The sequence below is a fragment of the Parasteatoda tepidariorum genome, chromosome 2 (assembly GCF_982258835.1).
Source record: "Parasteatoda tepidariorum strain Cologne lab strain chromosome 2, Ptep-v5.0, whole genome shotgun sequence".
Lineage (NCBI taxonomy): Eukaryota > Metazoa > Arthropoda > Arachnida > Araneae > Theridiidae > Parasteatoda > Parasteatoda tepidariorum.
In genome coordinates this window covers 127,307,797-127,330,373 of record NC_141756.1, presented here as the reverse complement: position 1 = coordinate 127,330,373, position 22,577 = coordinate 127,307,797, and the positions used below count along the sequence as shown (strand labels likewise).

The window sequence follows — 22,577 nt, the reverse complement described above, 5'->3', positions numbered from 1 at the left end:
ATTTATGGTTGAGTTTTAGATTAGCTGCAAAAATATGCATTTCAAAAAAAAAAAAGCAATCTTAAAGAACGATTAAGACTTATTGGATTTCGAAGTAAAGTTTATTTAAAAGTATGCGATGCGTAGAGAACGAAATAAAAAAGCTAACACCCTGAATAATTTTAGATTCAATGATAAGATTTTTACGTACTAGAACTTAATCTTAATAGTACTTAGTAGCTTAACATTAAACGCAAGTATTTGATTAGTGTAAACGATATAGATTTACAATTTATTTTTTGACACAGTAAGTAACTAACGAATGCAAATCTTGAAAATTCAATTGAGGCTTTCCACAAGACCCTTGAAGAAATTTCTCATAAACCATTTATTAGACTTTTATTTCATTATTATGTGATCTAACACTTTGCAATGTATGGAGGAAACTTTAATGTCTCTATTTTGTATTTTTTTTATAAGATTCAAAAGTTCACTTTTTAGGAAGAAACAACAATCCCATATTCTTTTTGTTCCCTTCATTTTTTGTAATTTTTGATTTGCAAAGTAAACTGCTGTTTGTAGAAAATGCAACACCATGAAGGAATCATCAGAATCAAATGAAATTCGCAGCAAATGTCAATTATAGGATATTATGCAAATTAATAAAGTTTCAGAGCCATCGCGCGTGCGTGGCGCGCGCAGCGCCCTCTGAATTGATGCTGAAAGCGTATAAATAAAGTGCTGTAGCGGGACGTTGAAAATAGTCTATGATTATTTGTTAGTGGCAAACGTTTAGTGAGACCTGAGTATGCCTCCACGACGGAAGAATAAGAAATTCAAGCAACTTACGGAGTTTGAACGAGGGAGGATAATCGGCCTTCGAGAAGGAGGATTTTCCTATCGCGCAATAGCAGCTCGTATGCAGCGGAACAGTTCCACAGTGATGCGAGTTTGGAAGCAGTGGACCGACGAGCACCGAACAACTCGAAAAACAGGCACTGGACGACAGAAGGTGACGTCAGAGCGCGATGATCGACACCTGCTCCGCATGGCGGTGAATGATCGCACAGCTTCCTCCAGGCAGCTGGCAGCACATTGGTCTACTGCTACAGGTGTACAATTGTCGGCTTCGTCAATTCGTCGTCGTCTGCTGCGCCGTGGATTGCGTGCAAGGGTGCCATTATACAGGATTCCCCTCACGGCGGATCATCGACGGCTGCGTCGGCAGTGGGCTCTTGAGCACAGAGACTGGCGAGCTGATTGGCACCAAGTTGTCTTTTCAGATGAATCACGCTTCAATTTGTGGACCCATGATGGCCGTGTTCGTGTTAGACGTTATGCCGGTCAACGCTGCCTTCCTGAGTGTATTATTGAACGACATAGTGGTCGAACACCCGGAGTTACGGTCTGGGGTGCGATTTCGTATCATGGACGATCCAATTTGATACGAATTGAGGGTAATCTCAATAGCAACAGATACGTCCGTGAAGTGCTACAGCCCGAAGTCGTTCCTTTCCTTCAAGGCATCCCTGGAGCTATCTTTCAGCAGGATAATGCACGCCCACATGTTGCGCGGACTGTTAGAGACTTCTGTTCAGCACAACGCATGCAACTTCTTCCTTGGCCTGCTTATTCGCCGGATATGTCGCCTATTGAGCACGTGTGGGATATGGTTGGTCGGCGTGTCACTCGTGATCCGCGTCCTGCAGTTTCCAAAGACGAACTTTGGTTGCGCATACAAGCGATATGGAATTCTCTTCCTCAAGCAGATATTCAACATCTGTTTGACTCCATGCCACGTCGTATAGCAGCACTTATTGCAGCGCGTGGTGGCTGCACCAAATACTGATTTCGGACGCTTAATTTGTTTCTTTTGTTTTGAAAATTTCATCATTTATTTGTATCAGTACAAGTCGTTTCTGCATTAAATTTCATTTGATTCTGATGATTCTTTCATGGTGTTGCATTTTCTACAAACAGCAGTTTATATATATATAAGTAAAGATTTCCCACTTTTAAAGCTATAATAAGCACTTTGAATTACATTCATACATACTTAGGGGAGAGTCGGGTAGCCCCGCCCATCGGGTACCCCCACCCATAGTCAATTTCATTTGTATAGAATATTTTTTCAAGTCAATGGGCCATCGGACATTAATTGTTATATTAAAAAAAGATTATTTTTGAAGTTTCAAGTATTTGTGCAGCTGTTAGCATGGTAAACAATAGTTTTGAAAATATGTTGAATACAGTTGTCATGAAATTAAGAAAAATTGGTTGAATGTTTCGATTAAACTTCATTTTAATACCAAAAAAAATTTTTTTTCTATACATACAGCATTAAAGTATGTAGTCTTAAGTTTAATTTGCACGAAGAAAGAAGTTTATATGTGAAAAATTGTTCGAGTAATTACAAATTTACAAAAATATTGGATTTCGGGTAGCCCCGCTCACATGAATGTCAGGTATCACCGCCCAATTTTATTTTATCGATAAATGTACGGTTGCAAAGATTATTATTTTATTGCTTCAAATTTGAATGTTATATGCATTTTTAACAACAAATATTGTTGTTATTAAATGATTGTTATTAAATGATAGAATTCACTAAAAGCATATATATATATGTAATAAATAAAATAATTTTGTGATAAAAATGATAAATGAAGTTTATCTATTGTCAATACATTGGTCATTTTCACTTACACCTGAAAAAACAGTCAAAAAACATAATTTTTGTAACTGAGCGGGGCTACCCGACACATTTTGAAAAGAGCTGAAAAACATGTTTTTTAAATTTTTTTTTTATAAGTTAAACTATTCTTCCTTTGTTTTATTCTTTTTGCATTATTTAATTGGATGGTAAAACAATAGAAACATACAAAAATATTGATTATTACTCAATATTATACGGTTATATAAGCAATACTCCTTAAGTGGGCGGGGCTACCCGACTCTCCCCTAAATATTGTGCTGCCACATTGTGGGCCATCTAATTCATCCATTATAATTTCCTTTGGTATGGTACTATAGGCTATATAATACCTGAGCGAGTTAGGATATTAAAGGGAGATATTGGAGCATGCATATATATATATATATATATATATATATATATATATATATATATATATATATATATATATATATATATATATATATATATATATATATATATATATATATATATATATATATATATATATATATATATATATATATATATATATATATATATAAGCAAGGATGTCCCACTTTTAAAGCTATAATACGCACTTTGAATTACATTCATACATACTTAAATATTGTGCTGCCACATTGTGGGCCATCTAATTCATCCATTATAATTTACTTTGGTATGGTACTATAGGTAATATAATACCTGAGCGAGTTTGGATATTAAAGGCTTAATATTAAGGGGAGATATTGGAGCATGCAGATATGTATATATATAAGCAAAGATTTCCCACTTTTAAAGCTATAATACGCACTTTGAATTACATTCATACATACTTAAATATTGTGCTGCCATATTGTGGGCCATCTAATTCATCCAATATAATTTACTTTGGTATGGTACTATAGGTTATATAATATCAGAGCGTGTTTGAATATTAAAGGGTTAATATTAAGGGGAGATATTGGAGCAAAGATTTGTGTGTCATAAAGATGGATCTAGAGGAACATGTGATACGATGTTTGGAAATGGGTGACTTTCAGAACAATGGGTTATTATTGAAGTGAAGGATCTAGTTATTTAGAAGATAATAATTTTTAACATTTTTTTTCTATTTTGTAATAATTGCTTGATCCTTTATAAGAGAACTCATGTTTTCATCGTAAATTTAAGTGTCATATTTTCTGGCTAAAAATTAATTTTTGTAACCCTTGTTGAACAGCCGATCCAATTTCGGGTATACGACTACCAATGTTCACCTCCGTAGCCTCGTAATTTTGAACCCAATCCAGAAGACAAGGGAACTCTTGGATCAAGTATTGAGAGAAAATTACCTTCGTGGAGAACTTTCTGATGGAACAAACACTGTAATATTCGAACCCAGTTCACCTCATTGGAAGGCGAACGCTCTATCCCCTGAGCTATCACGGCTCGCTAAAAAGTTTTTGAGATATTTTTTTGCGAAATATGAATGAATACTTCTTCTCTGCATTTTTAGTATGTTTTACTATAAAAGTATTTACAAAATGATGCTGCTAGAAAAAAATATTAACTCAAAAGCAAATGACAATGGATGGTGTTTTCTACACTAGGGAACGCTGCAAGCTCGGGACTGCCTAAATTTCCGGGTTACTGTTTCAGTTGTATTTTAAAGGCATTTGGCATCATTGTGTTTTGAGATTCTTGCAAACAATGTATTTGATTACTTATTACTTATGTTTACAATGCTAACAATACTTGTGTTTACTATACTAAAAGTGTTAACACCAACGTAAGATGGTGCACAGCTTGCAACACGAACAAACAGTAATAAACAAATGGAAAGAGGCCAAATCAAGACTGCCAAAAAAGCGAGATATTCAAAATCTAGCAACCATGTCACCATTTTTAATAACAAAATAACTAAAACAAATTTTCACTCCAAACTCCCGAGAATTACATAATAACATTAATATCTTATGAAATACGGCAGATTTGAATTATTTGATTATCTAATTTATTTCTTTTATTGAAAACAAAATTATCCGTTTGAAAACATCGCCTATCAGAATAACATGTAGTAAGCAGCTGCAAACTTTTTAACCGGAACTAGAGTAGGTGCCAAGCTCGAGATTGTTATTGTTTACATTCCTATTGAAAACACCATCCATTAGCTTTCTTTTAAAAAAGATGCATGATTGTTGTTTTGCAAATAAATTTTTTTTAAATTTTTATTTAGATTATTTTCTTTTCGAATAATAATAATTTTTACTTTTATTTACTTTATAATTGAAAAAACTGTTGTTTTTTAAGTTAATAGCATGAATGTTAAATGAAATATTATAAATACTGAGAATATAGCATCATAGGATATGGAGAGTAAAAAATTAAAAAAAAAATGGAAAATAGATTGTGGACAATACGGATAATAATATAATATGAACAATAATTTATGGATTCGTCAAATGGAACTTAATTACCAATTATGAAGAAATATGCTATTTTGTGACCAAAAATCATACAACCAAAACAGCTTACCATTCGTTAACATATCGATTGCTGGTCGAGGTGGCATCAGATTATTTATTTTATTGATGGTCTGATTCAGATTTTAGCTGTCGCAGATCATCGTTAGTTTTGAGACATGGTTGTGATTTTTTTCAATTAAAGATATATTTCTGTTAATTTTAAATTGTTCACAACAACTTTGAAGGTTAAAGATTTTTTATCTTTTATAATTGGACACTTTGTTGCTTCTATGTTGTCTGCAGATCAGATTCATTTAAATTCTACACTTTTAGTTAAAAAAAAAATAAAAATTAATCACATTTTAAATTAAAATTAATTACTTAAAATTAAATTACTTTTCAGGTTCTTCTCATTCAGTGTTTGCTCCACATGGGTTCATAACTCTTCAACAGAATTCTATTTTTTTTTTTTTTAGTCTAATTATAGGGGTGCACAACCTGCTGCCCGCGGGAGATTCTGAAGGTAGTAAAATTTTTTCCCTTTCATTTGCTTAAACATTATGATTTTTCTTAAATCAAAATATTTAATTCAAATTTATATTATTCTGTAAAATGAATATATTTTTTGCGCTTTCATTCTTTAAGCATCCTTTTGGTTAGAATTCATATCCCCCTCCCCCCAATATATGCACTCAAAAAAAAAACCTTATTATTAAGTAAAATAATACTTAATTTACCTAACAATATAATTTTTAAAATAATTTTCCGCTCTTTTTCAATAGAACGTGCCACCTAATGTGTCTATTGGGCATAGAATGTTAATGGAGGGGGCATTTATATGTACATTGTAAGAGCAACCCATTGCAACGTTATTATACGCACATAGAAAAGGAAAAATTAATTTTAAGCAAAACAAATTATTTATGTTTACGAAATTGTAAAATAAACAAATAAAAATGTTTACCCTTTTAAATTTTATTTTTATATAATGACCGCGTCAGGGGTTCAAACCCGCGGGACTAGCAATCTGACCCTACAGGCCAAACCTGTGTTTCCAATTTATAACTAACTTTCAAAGTACTTTTTCACGATTGATGCAATGAAACCATATCGGGCCACATGGAGGGGGCTTTAATTTCTCTATAATTATTTCCTTTGGTAAGTAAAATACCTGAACGAGTTTGAATATTAAAGGTTAATATTGAGGGGAGATACGTGGCCATATATGCACTCTTCATTTTAACGCTAACATATAATGTATGTAACAAAAAATGTATGCAAATTGTGGGTCCCTTAATTAGTTCATGATTATTTCCTTTGTTATTGTAGCATAGTATATTATAATATACTACATGACATGGGGTCCGTTAACGGACCCTTCACAAAATATCTTTTCATAAAAACGGACCCTTCACAAAATAATTTATCTTTCTTTTAATCGGACCCTTCACAGATTTGTTTATCACCATTATTGTTTTGTTAATCGAATAAACTCTTCCCTGTGGGGGGGGGGAGAACTAATTTTCCCTAAGTTTAAATTCCATATGTAGTATTCTAAGAAAATATGTCTACTTTTACAAACATCGTGTGCGCATTCTTATTAATATTAAATATTTTTTTTTGTAAATAAATAATTGATAAATTTATATTTATTTAAAAAATTAATTAATAGAATATCATGCATTACAATTTTTTAAATAAAATATTATAAATTTAAGAATTGTTTAAGTTTACTTAATGCGTACCACATTAAAAGTGATACATGTGTTACTTAAAATATGTCAATTGAAATGATTAAAAATGTGAGTTATTTTGCTTCCATTATTCGTCCGAAATGAATATTCTGTATTCAGCGGTATAGGAGGCTAAATACCAAAATATTTGTATGTTGCATCTCTTATTTAGTAGCAGCAATTGTTGAGCAGAATCTTGTATCTATTTACAATTTAAAAATTTCTTGAAAAGGTTTTTAGCTATTTTACAATAGCAGGACCCTGTTTGAAAGAATGTGACTTAACGCGTATTTTATATTCACAATTTATGAAAAGTTTTTTCACTAAATGTCTGTACAGACTCCTGATGACTGAGTTTTTCTATTTATTTTTTATAACCGTCGTTGAACAACCGACCCAATTTTATGGGTTTACGACTGCTAATGTTCAACTCCGTAGCCCTGTAATTTTAAACCCAATCCAGAAGACAAGGGAACTCCTGGATCGAGTATTGAGAGAAACTTGCCTTCGTGGAGGACTTTTTGATGGAGCTAACCCGCATTTTCGTTACATGGGGAGGAAAACTACGAGGATCTGCTACGGTTAGACTGACGGCAACCCATGATCCGTCTACCACTGAGGATATTTCACGTCATTACTGTGGTCGGTGCAAGCCGGATGCGGAATTCGTATCGACTAGGATTCGAACCCGGATCGCCTCATTGGAAGGCTCTATCCCCTGAGCCATTGATGATGGCAGAGTTTTTATTTTATTTGGCCGTTGAACAACCGACCCAATTAGATGACAGAGTTTAAAAATTATAAGTTAATATTAAAGGGAGTTATATATATAAGCAGTGGCGTAGTTTTAATGCGTGTTTGGAGGGGGTTTATCGCACGCCTCCCTTAACCGAAGGCCTCCACACGGCTTCTTATACACTGGTTATCATAAATTAAGGAAAATTCACAAAAATCGCGATAACTCAAGAAATTACACATGGAATTTTATGAAACTTACCCACAATATACAACACATAGTAAGGTATTAAACAACATAAAAAGAAATTATCAGACATTAATAGTAGTATAGAAATTAGCACATGTATAAAATAAACAAATTGGAAGTATCGGTTTGCAATAGAAAAAGTACCTTTAATATGGAATATGATTGCCTCTAGAAGCAATACAGCACAAACAGCGATGTGTGATGCTTTCAATTATGCGGTCTATCAGTTCAATAGGAAGTGAGAGCCATTGCTCTTGTAAAGCAGTTGCAAGCGTGGCAAGGGTCTGAGGGGGCGGATTGATGGCAGATACACGCCTCCCTAGAGCATCCCAAACGTGCTCGATAGGATTCAAGTCCGGGGATCGAGCTGGCCACTCCATGCGAGTAATTGTTTCCTGTTGAAGATAATCATCAACAATGCGAGCTCTGTGTGGTCTTGCATTATCGTCCTGTAACAGGAAGCAATCACCAATTGCCCCGGCATATGGGCGCACATAAGCATCAAGGATGTTGTCTCGATAAACCTGAGCATTCACGGTTCCCCTTGGAAAGACATGGAGGTATGTGCGCCCTCCTAAGGATATGCCTCCCCAAACACAGACACTGCCTCTTCCGTATGCATCTCTTTCACGGATGTTTGATGGATGATAACGGGTCCCAGGTTCTCTCCATATCAAATAACGTCTACTGTCACTTTCTAGACTAAACCTGGACTCATCCGTAAAGAGAACAGGCCTCCATTGATCTGACGTCCAGTGGACATGTTGTCGGGCCCACTGCAAACGGTCTCTCCTATGGCGTGATGTGAGCGGCACGCAAATGGCTGGCCGTCTCGCATACAGACCACCTTCGTGGAGCCTTCTGCGCACAGTTGACGTTGACACCAACCTTCCGGTGGCTGCAGCAAGAGAGGATCTAAGATGTGTCGGAGTAGCGGTTCTATTCCTGCGTGCACTTAATGTCAAATATCGGTCATCGGCACTGGTCGTAACAGTTGGCCGTCCTTGACTGAACCTCCTAGATGCCGAATCTGTGGTTTGAAATTGCCTCCAAAGTCTATGAACCACAGATGGACTCACATTTAGCCATCTGGCCACTTCTGATTGACTCTGCCCTGCCTCTAGTCTCCCGATGGCTCTCCATCGTAGTTCTTCAGGCAAATGATGCCTAGAGGTCATTATTACGAATTGGCTATCTCAGATTTTCAATGTCGCAATCACAGTAAAATTTTTGTGCTTTCTCTCAAACTTGGACTTTTATGCTCCAGGCAGATGACGTAAGCCGAGTGCAGCGCCACTAATTTGCATATTGCAATTTTACTCAGCTACTCTTAGTGGACAACATATGCAAATTTTGCACGGTTTGGCTTACTTTTGAAAGAGTTATCGCTATTTTTGTGATTTTTCCTTAATTTATGATAACCAGTGTAGATAGACCGATCAGACAACCATGAAGTAAAACAGTTCATGAAGGAGCCACTTAAAATAAAAATAATGGTAGCAAATGTTTAAAAAAATTTTTTAATTTATGAATATGATTGTTTTGGCTTAACAATCTAATCTTTGGCTAACTAATTTATGAATATGATTGTTTATACTTGTCATTCAACCACAAATTTATATGGTAAATTTCTCTTAATTACTTTTAAAATAGAATACGTCCACAACTGGTTCACTTTTTAAATAGACTCTACACTGACTACTTATGAAAAACCATGTGGAGGCTTCTGATGTAGGAAGCGACGGTTTCCTTCATATATATATATAGTCGTTGCCGAGTGGAAGGATTAAAACAGGTTTAATGCAGGGAAGGAGGACACAATATTTATTTATTAATTATTAGACAGAGATCAGCTACAAAAGTGGTCACGAAAATTTGTGCTCCTAGATTATATGTTAGGGAAAATCTTGCAAAGTAAATCCATAAAATGTTTCAATTTAGGGAAATCTTAGCAATTGTAATTGGTTTATCATATAGGTCGAGCGATTCCCACAGAGAGCAAAGGGAAAAATATCTTGCCCTTAATGAATGTATAGTTGAGCTAAAAATAGATTTAAGGACAGGATGTGAATTTAAAAGTGTGAGAAAGTGTTTCGTTTTGAATAATAAAAGAAAAGGATATTCAGAAAAGAACTAACTTAAAAAGATTAGTTAAAGCTTTTTATGCTACATATATATATATATAAATTTTATTTTATCCAAATGTACAACTATAAACTGCAAAAAATCAGTAGTGAAAATAATTTTAAAACTACATCCTATTTCCGTACAATAGCTCAATAATCAAATAATGTATACATTTCGGAGGGGGTTTTATTCCCCAAACTACGCCACTGTATATAAGTAACAATTTCTTAATTTTAACACCTTTATTGGTGTGATTTGGCCAAAATGTGATAATTTTAAAAAAAAGTTGTACTTGTATTTTCTAAATGAAAGGTTTATGTATGTAAACGTAAAGCAGGACAGCCTTTTTACTGCATCTTTTCTCTAATGTTTCCTCTTCTCTTGTTTAGCTAAAATAATTTCCAAAGTTTAAATCCATTGGGTACTTATCAAAACTATTATAAATAAATGGATACATTTTGTCTAAATCATTTTATTTGTACACAAAATATATCACAATAAATAAATAAATATTGAAATGATGACATGACTGAGATCAGATTCTTCACTTCAACCATCTATAGAAGAGAAATATCATAAAATTAGATTCATTTATCTTTAGAAAATATAGCATTATTTTCCCTAATGTATAGTGCAATAGGGAGTTTTTATTTCAAAAGTTCATTCGGTAGAAATGTTTATTTTTATAATGTATGCATATCTTATAAAAATACCGCTTGATTCTTAAAAAAAATTCCATAAAATAAAACGCACTGATACATTTCCCGCCATATATTTTTCAAATGTTAATAAAGTATTTCCCCCAGTAGTTAATTTGCAAAAAAAAAAGGCATTCATTATTAATTTAAAAAAAAGCATTCATTAATAATTTTCAATATAAAAAGGTTATCTGCAGTCTCTGCCTATGTATTGTTTACTCTTCATCAAAAACCTATTGCAACACTTCTTAAGGATCCCCGTTACCAATTTTTTTGGAAAAAAAAATGCAAAAAATCAACATATTTTTTTATTTCATTAATACAGTAGAACCTCGATCAACCGAGCTTCGATTGACCGAGGTTTCTGTTAACCGAGGCAATAACGAAGTCTAAGTTTTTTTTTCTTCTTTTTTTTTTGAAACGATGCTACACCGATGGATCTCCTGTTGTTCGAAAATTGGCGCTATAGGGCAGCCCATGATAGAAATTCTGGACTTTTTCGACGAAAGGTAACAGACTTTTTTAAAAGAATGTGAATTTAACAAATCAATGTATATTAAATTTTAAAAATACAATATTTTCTTGAGATTTGTGCTATTTTTGAGAATGCGTCTTTCGATATTTAACTTCGTATAGTTAAAAAAAATTCCATTTTACTTTTTTACATTTACTACTAAAGTTGATTTCCTTTTTAAATCTTTTAAGTTGTGAAACATAAGTCATATATGCTTAATTTATAATTTAAAAAACGTTCTATTGTTTTTTACTTTAAAAGTAGTTAAATTTGTAAGCACGGAAGGCTTTTATATATGGTTTCTATTAACCGAGATTTCCGATATCCGAGGTACTAGCGGTCCCAATTAGCTCGGATAATCGAGGTCTTACTGTAATTGCAAGAAACCAAAACAAAACATAATACGCAAGTTCTAAGTTGAAATGTCTTTTTTATGCGTAAAAAAATATTTAATTTACCATCGGTTTACTATCCCAAATGATCTCGGGAAAATGAAGTTAAATATGAGTCTTTGTATGTGTTCACATCTTCATCATCTGAAAAATCATCTGCATTACTTTCACTCGTGAACCCCATTTTTTTCTATGTAAATTCATCAGCCATCGCATATACAACTGTACAAAACATGTTTGCAGTACCACACATAGCGAAACTCCCAAACAAAAATGGGGAAACTTCCAATCACAGCAGATTATTATGATTTTTCACTTTGCTTACGGCCGAATAAAAATGTTATAAAACAAAACGTATTGACGAATTCTGCTATGCCTGAGTTTACTCGAGATAATAAATAATTGCAATAGATACTTTGCAATAGATAATTGCAATAGATTAACTCGGGATAATCAGGGAAGCGGTTAAGTTGTTGAAAATGCCTTTGCTGCAGATTCTTTTGCTCTAATTTATTCTTTGATTCTTAAAAAAAAAAAAAAAAGTAGGATTTTTGTTAAAATAATTTTTTTTTCCTCGACAGATTTAGAATAGGCAGTATAAAGTGATGCTACTATTTCACTTCTGCAACAAAGCAAGTGTTTACCAAATTTTTATAAGATATTTTCTTCTACATAAGAATTAAATTTTTCAGTAAAAAAAAATATTAAAGTAAGCATTAATTCAATGCTAAAACTTAAAGTTAGTTTGCTGCAACTAAGATTTTAAACAATTTATTTCACCTTTTCCTGCTTTCAGAGTTCTTGAAAAATATTTCTGTTTTCACATATTTTACGTCCATAATTTTTTTTTTTTAAAGAAACATTCAAATTTAAACGTAATTTTTAGAAGCAGCAGAATGTACAGTTTAAAAACTTTTATAGTACTCTCTCAATTCAACGTAACTGTTGAATTATGCCCTATCATTAAAAGCTTGTATAAAGCAAAAAAGTGAAGAAAAAAATCAGAGGCAAGAAAAGCAATGAAAAAGGGTTCTTTCACAGAGGTTAATGCTTTTTGTAAAAATGTTTTCTTTTTACTCAGAAAAAAAAATGTTTTTTTTTTTTAATTTCATGGAGAAAGATTGCAGTAGCAGAAATTTCATAGTAGCATAACTACAATTATTTTTAGGCAAATTTGATAGAAAATATTATTTTTCTTATTTATTTGATTCTTTTAATTCCCTTTTGAAGGTGCCCTTGTTTCTGCCATCTTTGCTATTTTACCGAAGATGCTTGCCCCAATCGCTTAGTCAGGAGACTTTAATGTAAATACTCTTCTCTTTTTTTGTAGTCATTATTTTTCGCATTAGTCTATTTAAAAATAATTTTTAATAGTTTTTGAAAAATAAGGTATACAATTTTAAATGACAAAATACAAAAGCTGAATGAAATGGGTCGAATAATTCTTGAGAGAAAAAAATGATAGCTTTTGTGGAATTTTATGATTTAGAATCTACGCAACAGATTTCACTCAAAGTTTGTAATATTTTGACATTTAAAATAGTAAAAAATAACATGGAATTCAATAATAATTTTTTTGATGTTTGAAATAACAAAGAAATATCTTTTCGAGTCTTGGGTTTAACTCATTGTATAATTGTGTGAAATTCGCTTTAAAACTTTCCCAGACACAGAAAGTAAAGTTAACATTAATTTTGATATCTCTCCAACCAAAACTGATGGTGGCTACATTTTTATGACCCTAATAATTATGTTTATGTAGCTTGATTAATCTAACTATAATTTTATATTCTATAACAGTCGGCGAACAGCCACCCCAATTTTTGGCCAACAACGTAGCCTTGTCATTTTGAACCTAATCCAGAAGACACTGAATCAAGTAGTAGGAGAGATTTTGCCTTTGTGGAGAACTTTTTGATGGAAGTAACCCGCATTTGCGTTACATGGAGAGGAAGACCACGAGAACCTCCCACGGTCAGCCTCAACCCATGATCCGTCTACCACTGAGGATATTTCACGTCATCACTGTGGTCGGTGCAAGCCGGATACGGAATTCATATCGATCAGCCGTCGCTGTGATTTGAACCCGGTTAACCTCATTGGAAGATGAACGCCCCTGGGCCATCACAACTCTAATCTAACTCATTAGCATATATGAGGTGAAAATCCAATCTTTAGAACAAAAGTTATTTCTCTTCAAAATATGTGACACATCAAAAGGGAGATATAAATGATACCTTCTTGTGAAGAGGAGACAGGAATGTAGAAGGCAATCAATCTTTTCATAAATTTACTTCTAAAAAGCTGATTAGTGAACTGGTTATCTGCTTCCCATTCAAGAGTTTCGCAGGGTGGAGGAATACCTATTCAAAATAAAACAGTTCTTGCATCACTGAGTAGATAGTTTTAATTACAATTAGTAAATGCAGTCTGAAATTATTAGAGAATTTAAATTAGCATACTTTTAATTAACAAAAAAAACTGTTACATATTTTGATCTAATTGTTATTTTCAGGCATGGAACAATCTAAATTAGAGGCAAACTCTTTAATCCATTAAAAAAAAGGATAATTTGATTTAAATCAAATTTACTGGCCAATCCAAAATATTTGATTGCCAATGGCGAAAGGAAATTTTGTGCCTTGTACTTACCATGTTTTTAAAATAACTACAGCCCTTCGAGTTCTGAAAAAGTGTCACATCCCGATAATGAATATGAACCCACAACAGAAAGAGTATCACCTGAAGATTTTCGTCAAAAAAAAAGGCACATATTTGGGTGGAGAATGCATGCAAGTGCAAACTTTATTTTACATAATATATTTAAGCTCTCAACCACAGTAATAAAATTTTAGTTTTCCTGAATTTTTTCAGAATTTCTTTTTTTCTTCTTCTTTACTTATGACAAACTTTTTCATGGTTGATAGACAACTACTTAAAAGCTTGGGATTTTGAATTTAAATTAATCAATAAACCGAAAATAAATTGTGAAAGAAGAATATATGCAACCCTTCATAAAATATTATATATATTTTTTAATGAAAGATGTATTTTATTTAATTTAATTAAAATAGATTTTCAAAAATACTATAACAAATGAACCAATAATATTGCATTTATCACAATGATTAGAAATATAAAGCAACAGATACACATATTTCAGACAAAATAAAACAACTAATTTAATTAAGCATAATTAAATGTTAAAATTTCACAAACATGATAAAAATGTTGCTTTGAGTTGAATAAGTAGCTTTCATTAAAAATTAAACTTATATTTGAATAATAGTAATTTTCAACTCAACCTTTTGCATACGGCTGGTACAACATATCTACCACATGTGATGGTACAACATGGTATACTGTAAGCAAAGGGTTAAAGGATAACAGTAAGAATTTAGAAAGCGTCTGATTATTGAACTAATTAATAAAATACAATTCCCAAAGTAATATAAATTAACCGATCAGCTCAATATAAATAATTACAATAAATTGTGACCATTTCTAAAAAAATTATAATTCAATAAAACAAAGCTTTATGTCATAAATTTTTAAAACAATAAAGCGCTTAGTGTTATATCTTTTTAATTGTATTGTTGGCATAGAACTATTCGGAAATTGGTAATTAAAAATTTGAAAACTGTTCTTAAAAATGCATCTTTTTTAGTTATTTTCTTTTTCATTTCATGTGCCTAAGTTAAAAAAACTCATTATAGTTCAGTTAGTAAAATGATACCAATAAGAAGATAATTATTCTGAATAACTTCTTATCTAATGATCAATTTGTCAACTAATGACTAATTTTAAAATTGCATTATTAAATTTTTTTTTCTCTTTTTCTTCATTTCAATCTCGTAATTTACAGTAAATAACATAATAAAGACTGACTTTTGTTGAATTGCGTAGAATTTAAAAATTAAATGACACTTATTGGCTGAGGTTTATTTCCAAATAAAGCATACATTTAAAAATAAAACTGCAACTAACTTAGACAATACAATATTTTTGTCATTAATAAAAATGTCAGATGTTTTAAATTTTTTCAACTAATTTAATGAAGCTCACAAATAAATTTGTTCAGAATATTTTAACACCTAAGAATATTGGGGGACTTATTTTAAGGTTTTATTTTCCTAGTTGGAGAATCAATAAGTAAAAGTGACGATTTTCATAAAAACAATTTTTATAAAAAAATGCTTCTAAAAGAATACTTTGCAAAATTATAGATAATTGTTTATAAACATTTTAATAATTTTCTGCAATTACAATATATTAAATTGGAAATAGGCTATTTTAAGACTAATTACCTCAGTCAATTATGATATATATATATTTTTTTCACATTTTATAAAAAATAGTTTAAGGTATTTGGAGTAGTTAAAGGACAAAATAATAGTAGGGTAAGTTCACAGAAAAAAAATGATTTAAAGGAAATTTTATATGCTCTAAGGATTAAATTGGATTAATTATGTAGGCTTGGAAATGAATTCACATGAGTCTTTGAGAGATGTTTTGCTTTTCGATTATTCGTAATTTCTATTTCATATTTTAATTAATGGAAAGAAAACTTTTTCTTACAACACTTAATAGCATCTCTTAGCATTCCATGTTAATAAACATAAAACTACTAATTATAATATTTTCTCAAAAAAGTTTGAAACTTGTTTCCCAATAATGAAAATTTTAATACTTGTTTTTATTTGCGCTATTCATTTCAATAACAATACAATGGAAAATATTTAACGACACAATCTTAAGTCTTCGATATAACAATGGCCTCATTTAATTTGTCACAAATACAATAAATTTTTTAAAATCAAACTAATAAATAAAATCACACTAACATGATCTACAAATACCCCCAGAAATTTTTTTAGGGGGGGGGGGAAGGGCCAAATTAAAAAATACTTAATAATTTAAAAACCAATTTTTTTTTCAAACTTAAAAAAGTATAGTTTAATACTTCATCAGGGTGCGTAGCCAGATTTTTGAAGAAGAAAAAAAGTACCTTTTAAGTACTTTTCAAGCACTCAAAAATATTTTTAATCACTTTCCAAAAAAAAAATCATAATTAAGATCTATGCGGTAATAAATTTTTTTTTCCTATCGCTTTAAGTTCTCTATTTTATAATCATAAATTCAATAAAATTCAAAAACATTTTCAAAAACTTTACATAATCATGTTAAAAATAACTAGTTTCTGATCAATAGTGCAGAGAAAATTGTGAAACTCATGCATTTTTTATTTAGGACGACAATCAACAAGACAAAGAAAAAATCTCTTTTTAAAAGATAGAAAATTAAGCACTTTTTACAAACCCAGAATAAAAAAAGCACCTTTAAGGGCTTTTAAAAAACGTTAAAAAAATAAGCACCATTAAGCACTTTTTAAAAACGCTAAGCACCCCGTTTATTCAATACAACGAATTTGAGAGTCCTTAGCATGAAGTTTAAATTTTTAATAAACTTTTGAAAAAAAAAATCGTAAGTAAAATTTTTTTGTATTAATCTTTGGCAAAACTAATTAAAAATGTCATAAAATAAATAATCACAAACTATAATTTATTAGATTTAGAGAGAGGTAGAATAAATTATTAGAGAGAGGCAGAAATGTTTTCTCTTTACTGCAGTAAACAATTAATCTTTGTTTTATTTAATTGACAATTGAGAGATCTCCTTCTGTGAAGGGTTTACAATAGATTCAATTGAAATTAAACAAGACTCTCTTGTAATAGGAGCTTTAGGATGCGACAGGTGAACAAAATATTTAGATTTTTAGAACATATGGTAAAAAGCAGCTTCCTCGATTGTCATTAATCTACATTAGATGTCATATTTAGAGTGATTGCAAAATTAGATATTTGAGCGCATCAATTAACAGAGATTGGGGGCATTATTGAAATAGAAACAAAGAATAACTGAATATAAAATCTTTATATAATTATCCCCTTTTAAACGACTATTTGTAACACTTTTTCGAAATTATTTTTATCAGTCACTTCTAATTTCATTAAGATTATTATTAACGACACAAATAATAAGGACTTCTATAGTAAACATTGTTAGTGCCTCCTCTACTTAACAGAATTCTTTATTGAAGAATTCCACCAAATGATGAAAATGATTCTCTTTTTGACCCTCTATGAAAGGGCAAACCTTCATACTATAGATCAGTATTTCCCAAAGTGCATACCCCCAGCGTTCTTATGCCAAATATCTTGCAACAAATGAAAATTTTAAAATTTTTTAATTAAAATCAAAGTTAGCCATGAAAATTTACGATTATGTTTTTTATTTTTTGCAGAGCCAGTTTTGAGCTATTTTTTGTCAACAGCCAGTTCTGACTTTTAACTTTTGGGAAATTTCTTTTACAGTAAAGGTTCATAATAAATTCTACTTATTTTGATTATTTTTATAAAATATAATTTTTATCCATATAACTGTTATCACAGCAAAAAAACAATATCATCCTTCTCACTGATGCAAATAAACTTATGAACAAAATTTTGTACCAAAAAGAAAAATAAACATATTTTTAAAAAAATACTTTCATTTTTTTATGAGTGGTACACAGCATTACGAAAAATTTAGAAAGGGTACACAAAAGTCATAAGTTTGGGAAACACTGCTATAGATTATTTAGAGTTATTTCATAAAAAACTCACTTTTTAAAGCAAACTAATTTTTATGAGATAAAAGTAAACAAAAGCATAATTTTTTTATTTATTTAAAATAATTCATCATTTTCATGGAAGCTAAATTGTATTCATCGATTGGTGACACCAATATTTTGAAGTGAGTGGAAGTACTGTGGAGAGGTACAACAGTTCTGTTTTACTTACTACTCTTTACTTTACAGGGTATCTGCTACATTTTCACATTCATGACTTTTCATAACTATTTCCTCCCAACAAAAATAGAACAATAAATTTAAAAAAGCATTGTAATAGCTTTAATTGAAGTGATAGGTATAACCAAAACTGTTATACTCTGCATCATCATATTTAAAGATTTTAAATTTAAAAAACAGAGTAAAGAAAAAGCTGAAGCAATAAAATAGCTGGAAAAAATACAAAAGCAAATAATATTTTTTTCTGCAGAATTATACTCTAAAGATACTTTTATTGTTCGTCGGAAATCAAAGGAATACTCCAGGTTTTTTTGTTCTCATTTCGGAATTAAAAAAGAATTCGCAAATGACTGACTTGCTTCAATTAGAATTTTAAATTGATAAAAAAAATAAATAAGAAAAATTCTGAAATCACAGGATTTTAAAAGATAAATCGCTCTAGAAATGATGTTTTTCCTTTCATTTTTTTAAAGAACACCAGCATTTTTAAAGAACATGATAAAAACATTTTATATTTTAATAAAATATGACAGTGAGTGGGGATTTTGTTAGAAATTCAGATATTCGAAACACCGTGAAATGAGGGGGGGGGGGATTCCATTTTAAAAATTAGATTTTTTGGCGACCTAAATCTATGACTTTCCATATTTTTCTAAAAAAATAGTTAAAATCCACAATTTTTGTTCAATACCGTAATTCATGACTTTCCAGGTGCACAGATAAATACCCTGTAATTTTTGCCGTATTTTAACACGTAAGTGGAATCACTGGTTATCTTAGCAATAACTTGTTGGCATGCTCTATTAGAGGGGTAAGTAATTTGTGTTACCTTTTTCCCAAGGCATGACTTCAATAGCTGCAGTAAATAATCGATCATTGGTGAGTATCTGATATTTGCTCTTTTCTAAACCACTCGATGAAGGAATCACTCCTGAAACAATACATTTCTTGTTCAAACATTTTTATTTACATTTCTTAAAATTTTCTCTCATTTATTTCATAGATTCATTCACTTTGGAAACAGCAAAATATCTTGAATTGAAAAAGGGGAGCGATATAGAATGATCGTCCATCCTTACGGATGCCAGAAATATGATTTTGTATTGCAAATTTGAATTCTCCATGGATAAACTTTAAGAAAATATTAAAAGCGTTTTATTTCACTTTTTTGATTTAAAGTATATTTTTTAAGATATTTTATTGTTTCCACACTTTATTTTAGGGTTGCCACTCAAATTGGGTTTCAAAATTCCCTGATTTTTCCAGGTAAAAATCTTAACATTTCCAGATTAGCTTTTTTTCCCCCTCAAAAAATTTAGGATGGGTACAAGGGCCGGGATAGCTTGGTCAGTAGGGCGCTGGGCCCATGTTCGAGAATTTGTGGGTTTGAACCCCGCCGGCCGAAGACTCCCCGTGTAGTAAATGGCGACTGATGCACATTAAATCTGTCGAGTTGCAAAGTTCTCCATGCTTCCATAACAAATCAATACCTCTGGGGGTACTGGATTGGAGATCGATCGTTCTCTGATTCAGGTCAAAGTTACAATCTGTGGATGAATGAATGCGTCCGCCCTATAAAACGGGCTGTGATGTGTGTGTAGCTGAAGACCAGGGATGAGATTAGCCAAAAAGCAAAAAAGCTGAATTTCCACGATAGTAAATTTTACGCAAGCACAACCCTTTAATAATAACAGTTTAAGGTAATAAATAATGTGTTGACATACAATTGTGTACTAATCTATCATTATATAAATGATTACATTGATACTTAACATTTTTTAGTGAAAATAAAAATTACCACCTGAAAAAATAAATCTGGAAATTATATTTTTCCCCAGTTCACATAAGAGACAATTATTACTTGAAAAACTACCTGGTTTAGCAAATTAAAACTACTGAGAATATACATTAATATTTCATTTCTTTTAATAAATACTGTAATGTGATTTATAGCAAATATATCAGTAATAATCAGTAATCTTTTTCCCCAAAAACAAATTAAATTAAATCTCTTTTTAAGTTATTGCTTTTGTTCGCTATATCTTTTATGTTTTCTACATTTAGTCGTTAGTCCATCTTCAAACATCTTGTGACAAATCCTATTTTTTCTTCTTTGCAAGCACAGAATGTAAGTTTTGAATATATTCCCTTCCAGTTTCTCTGATGTTGTAACACTTACATATACTAATAATCGTCCTTAGAAAAACAGTCACCTTTATAGTAACTAATTTTAAAAAAATGTACTTCTTACAAGAATCGTGATAGTTGATCTTAAAATTTCGTGAATATGAATAACAATTATGGGTTTTGAAATCACATGAATATGAAACTAGATATATGATTTTGAAAATGAGAAAATACATACAGGGATATAGAATTTTTAAAACGTGTAAATACAAATCGCGATTCATAATTTTTAGATCGCGTAAATACGAATCATGATGCATAATTTTTAGATTGCATAAATAAGAATTATGATGCATAATTTTTAGAATGCGTGAATGAGAATCCCAATGCCTTATTTTAAAATCACGTATAAATACGAAAATCAATGTTTGATATTATAAACCGCATGAGCAAATCAAGACATTGAATTTCAAACTTGCGAGAATCGCTACATAGGTTTTTAAAAAGGTGTAAATACGAATCACAATATCGTATTCAAATATTAATTCAATTTTCAAATATTAATTCATTAAATAAATTTAATAATTTTAGTTTTATATGATTGTAAATTGTAATTATTTAATCAAAAATAACATATTTTAAAGATAACATCAGTGATAATTTCTAACTTATAGCTGTATATGAACAAAAAAATAGTCATCAGCATAATGATAAAAGTTTGGGTTGTCGTCAGCATAATATTAATAAGTTTGGGTTGTCATCAGCATAATATTAATAAGTCTGGGTTGTCATCAGCATAAAATTAATAAGTTTGGGTTGTCATCAGCATAAAATTATTTTCGGGTTGTCATCAGCATAATACTAAAAGTTTGGGTTGTCATCAGCATAAAATTAAGTTTGGGTTGTCATCAACATAATATTAATAAGTTTGGGTTGTCATCAGCATAAAATTATTTTCGGGTTCTCATCAGCATAATACTAAAAGTTTGGGTTGTCATCAGCATAAAATTAAGTTTGGGCTGTCATCAGCATAAAATTAATAAGTTTGGGTTGTCATCAGCATAAAATTATTTTTGGGTTGTCATCAGCATAATACTAAAAGTTTGGGTTGTCATCAGCATAAAATTAAGTTTGGGCTGTCATCAGCATAAAAAAGTTTTTTTGGGTTGTCATCAGCATAATATTAATAAGTTTGGGTGGTCATCAGCATAAAATTAATAAGTTTGGGTTGTCATCAGCATAATATTAATAAGTCTGGGTTGTCATCAGCATAAAATTTTTTTTGGGTTGTCATCAGCATAATATTAAAAGTTTGGGTTGTCATCAGCATAATATTAATAAGTTTGGGTTGTCATCAGCATAAAATTAATAAGTTTGGGTTGTCATCAGCATAAAATTAAGTTTGGGTTGTCATCAGCATAATATTAATAAGTTTGGGCTGTCATCAGCATAAAATTAATAAGTTTGGGTTGTCATCAGCATAAAATTATTTTTGGGTTGTCATCAGCATAATAAAAAGTTTGGGTTGTCATCAGCATAAATTTAAGTTTGGGCTGTCATCAGCATAAAAAAGTTTTTTTGGGTTGTCATCAGCATAAAATTAATAAGTTTGGGTTGTCATCAGCATAATATTAATAAGTCTGGGTTGTCATCAGCATAAAATTAAGTTTGGGTTGTCATCAGCATAATATTAATAAGTTTGGGTTGTCATTAGCATAAAATTAATAAGTTTGGGTTGTCATCAGCATAAAATTATTTTTGGGTTGTCATCAGGAATGTCTAATGGAATTGTTTTTTAAAATAACTGTTTTACAATTATTATTGTGTACAATAATTAAATATAATCTATTATACTAATCTATTATATAATCTATTATACTAATCTATTATCAATCTATTATATAATCTATTATACTAATCTATTATTATAAAAACGATTACATTGATACAGTAGGGAACCGATTATCCGGAACGATCGGGACCATCGCTATTCCGGATAATTGATTTTTCCGGTTTTCTGAATCTCTACAAAAAGCCATTTTTTTAAT

The 22,577-nt window shown here is 31.0% G+C and overlaps 1 protein-coding gene across 5 annotated transcripts in view; it reads right to left on the bottom strand.

Moving 5' to 3' along the window:
- Positions 1-10,404: 10,404 nt before the first annotated feature.
- LOC107452580 (F-box only protein 38) overlaps positions 10,405-22,577 on the bottom strand; it is a 60,081-nt gene continuing 47,908 nt past the window's right edge. For all 5 annotated transcript variants that reach the window (XM_087158365.1, XM_087158364.1, XM_087158367.1 and 2 more), the window contains 3 exons: positions 19,232-19,333; positions 13,790-13,915; positions 10,405-10,505 (listed from right to left, as the gene is read on the bottom strand). In XM_087158365.1, coding sequence (XP_087014491.1) covers positions 10,498-10,505; positions 13,790-13,915; positions 19,232-19,333 — 236 coding nt within the window. In that variant the 3' untranslated portion in view covers positions 10,405-10,497. The remainder of the gene's footprint in view (positions 10,506-13,789; positions 13,916-19,231; positions 19,334-22,577) is intronic.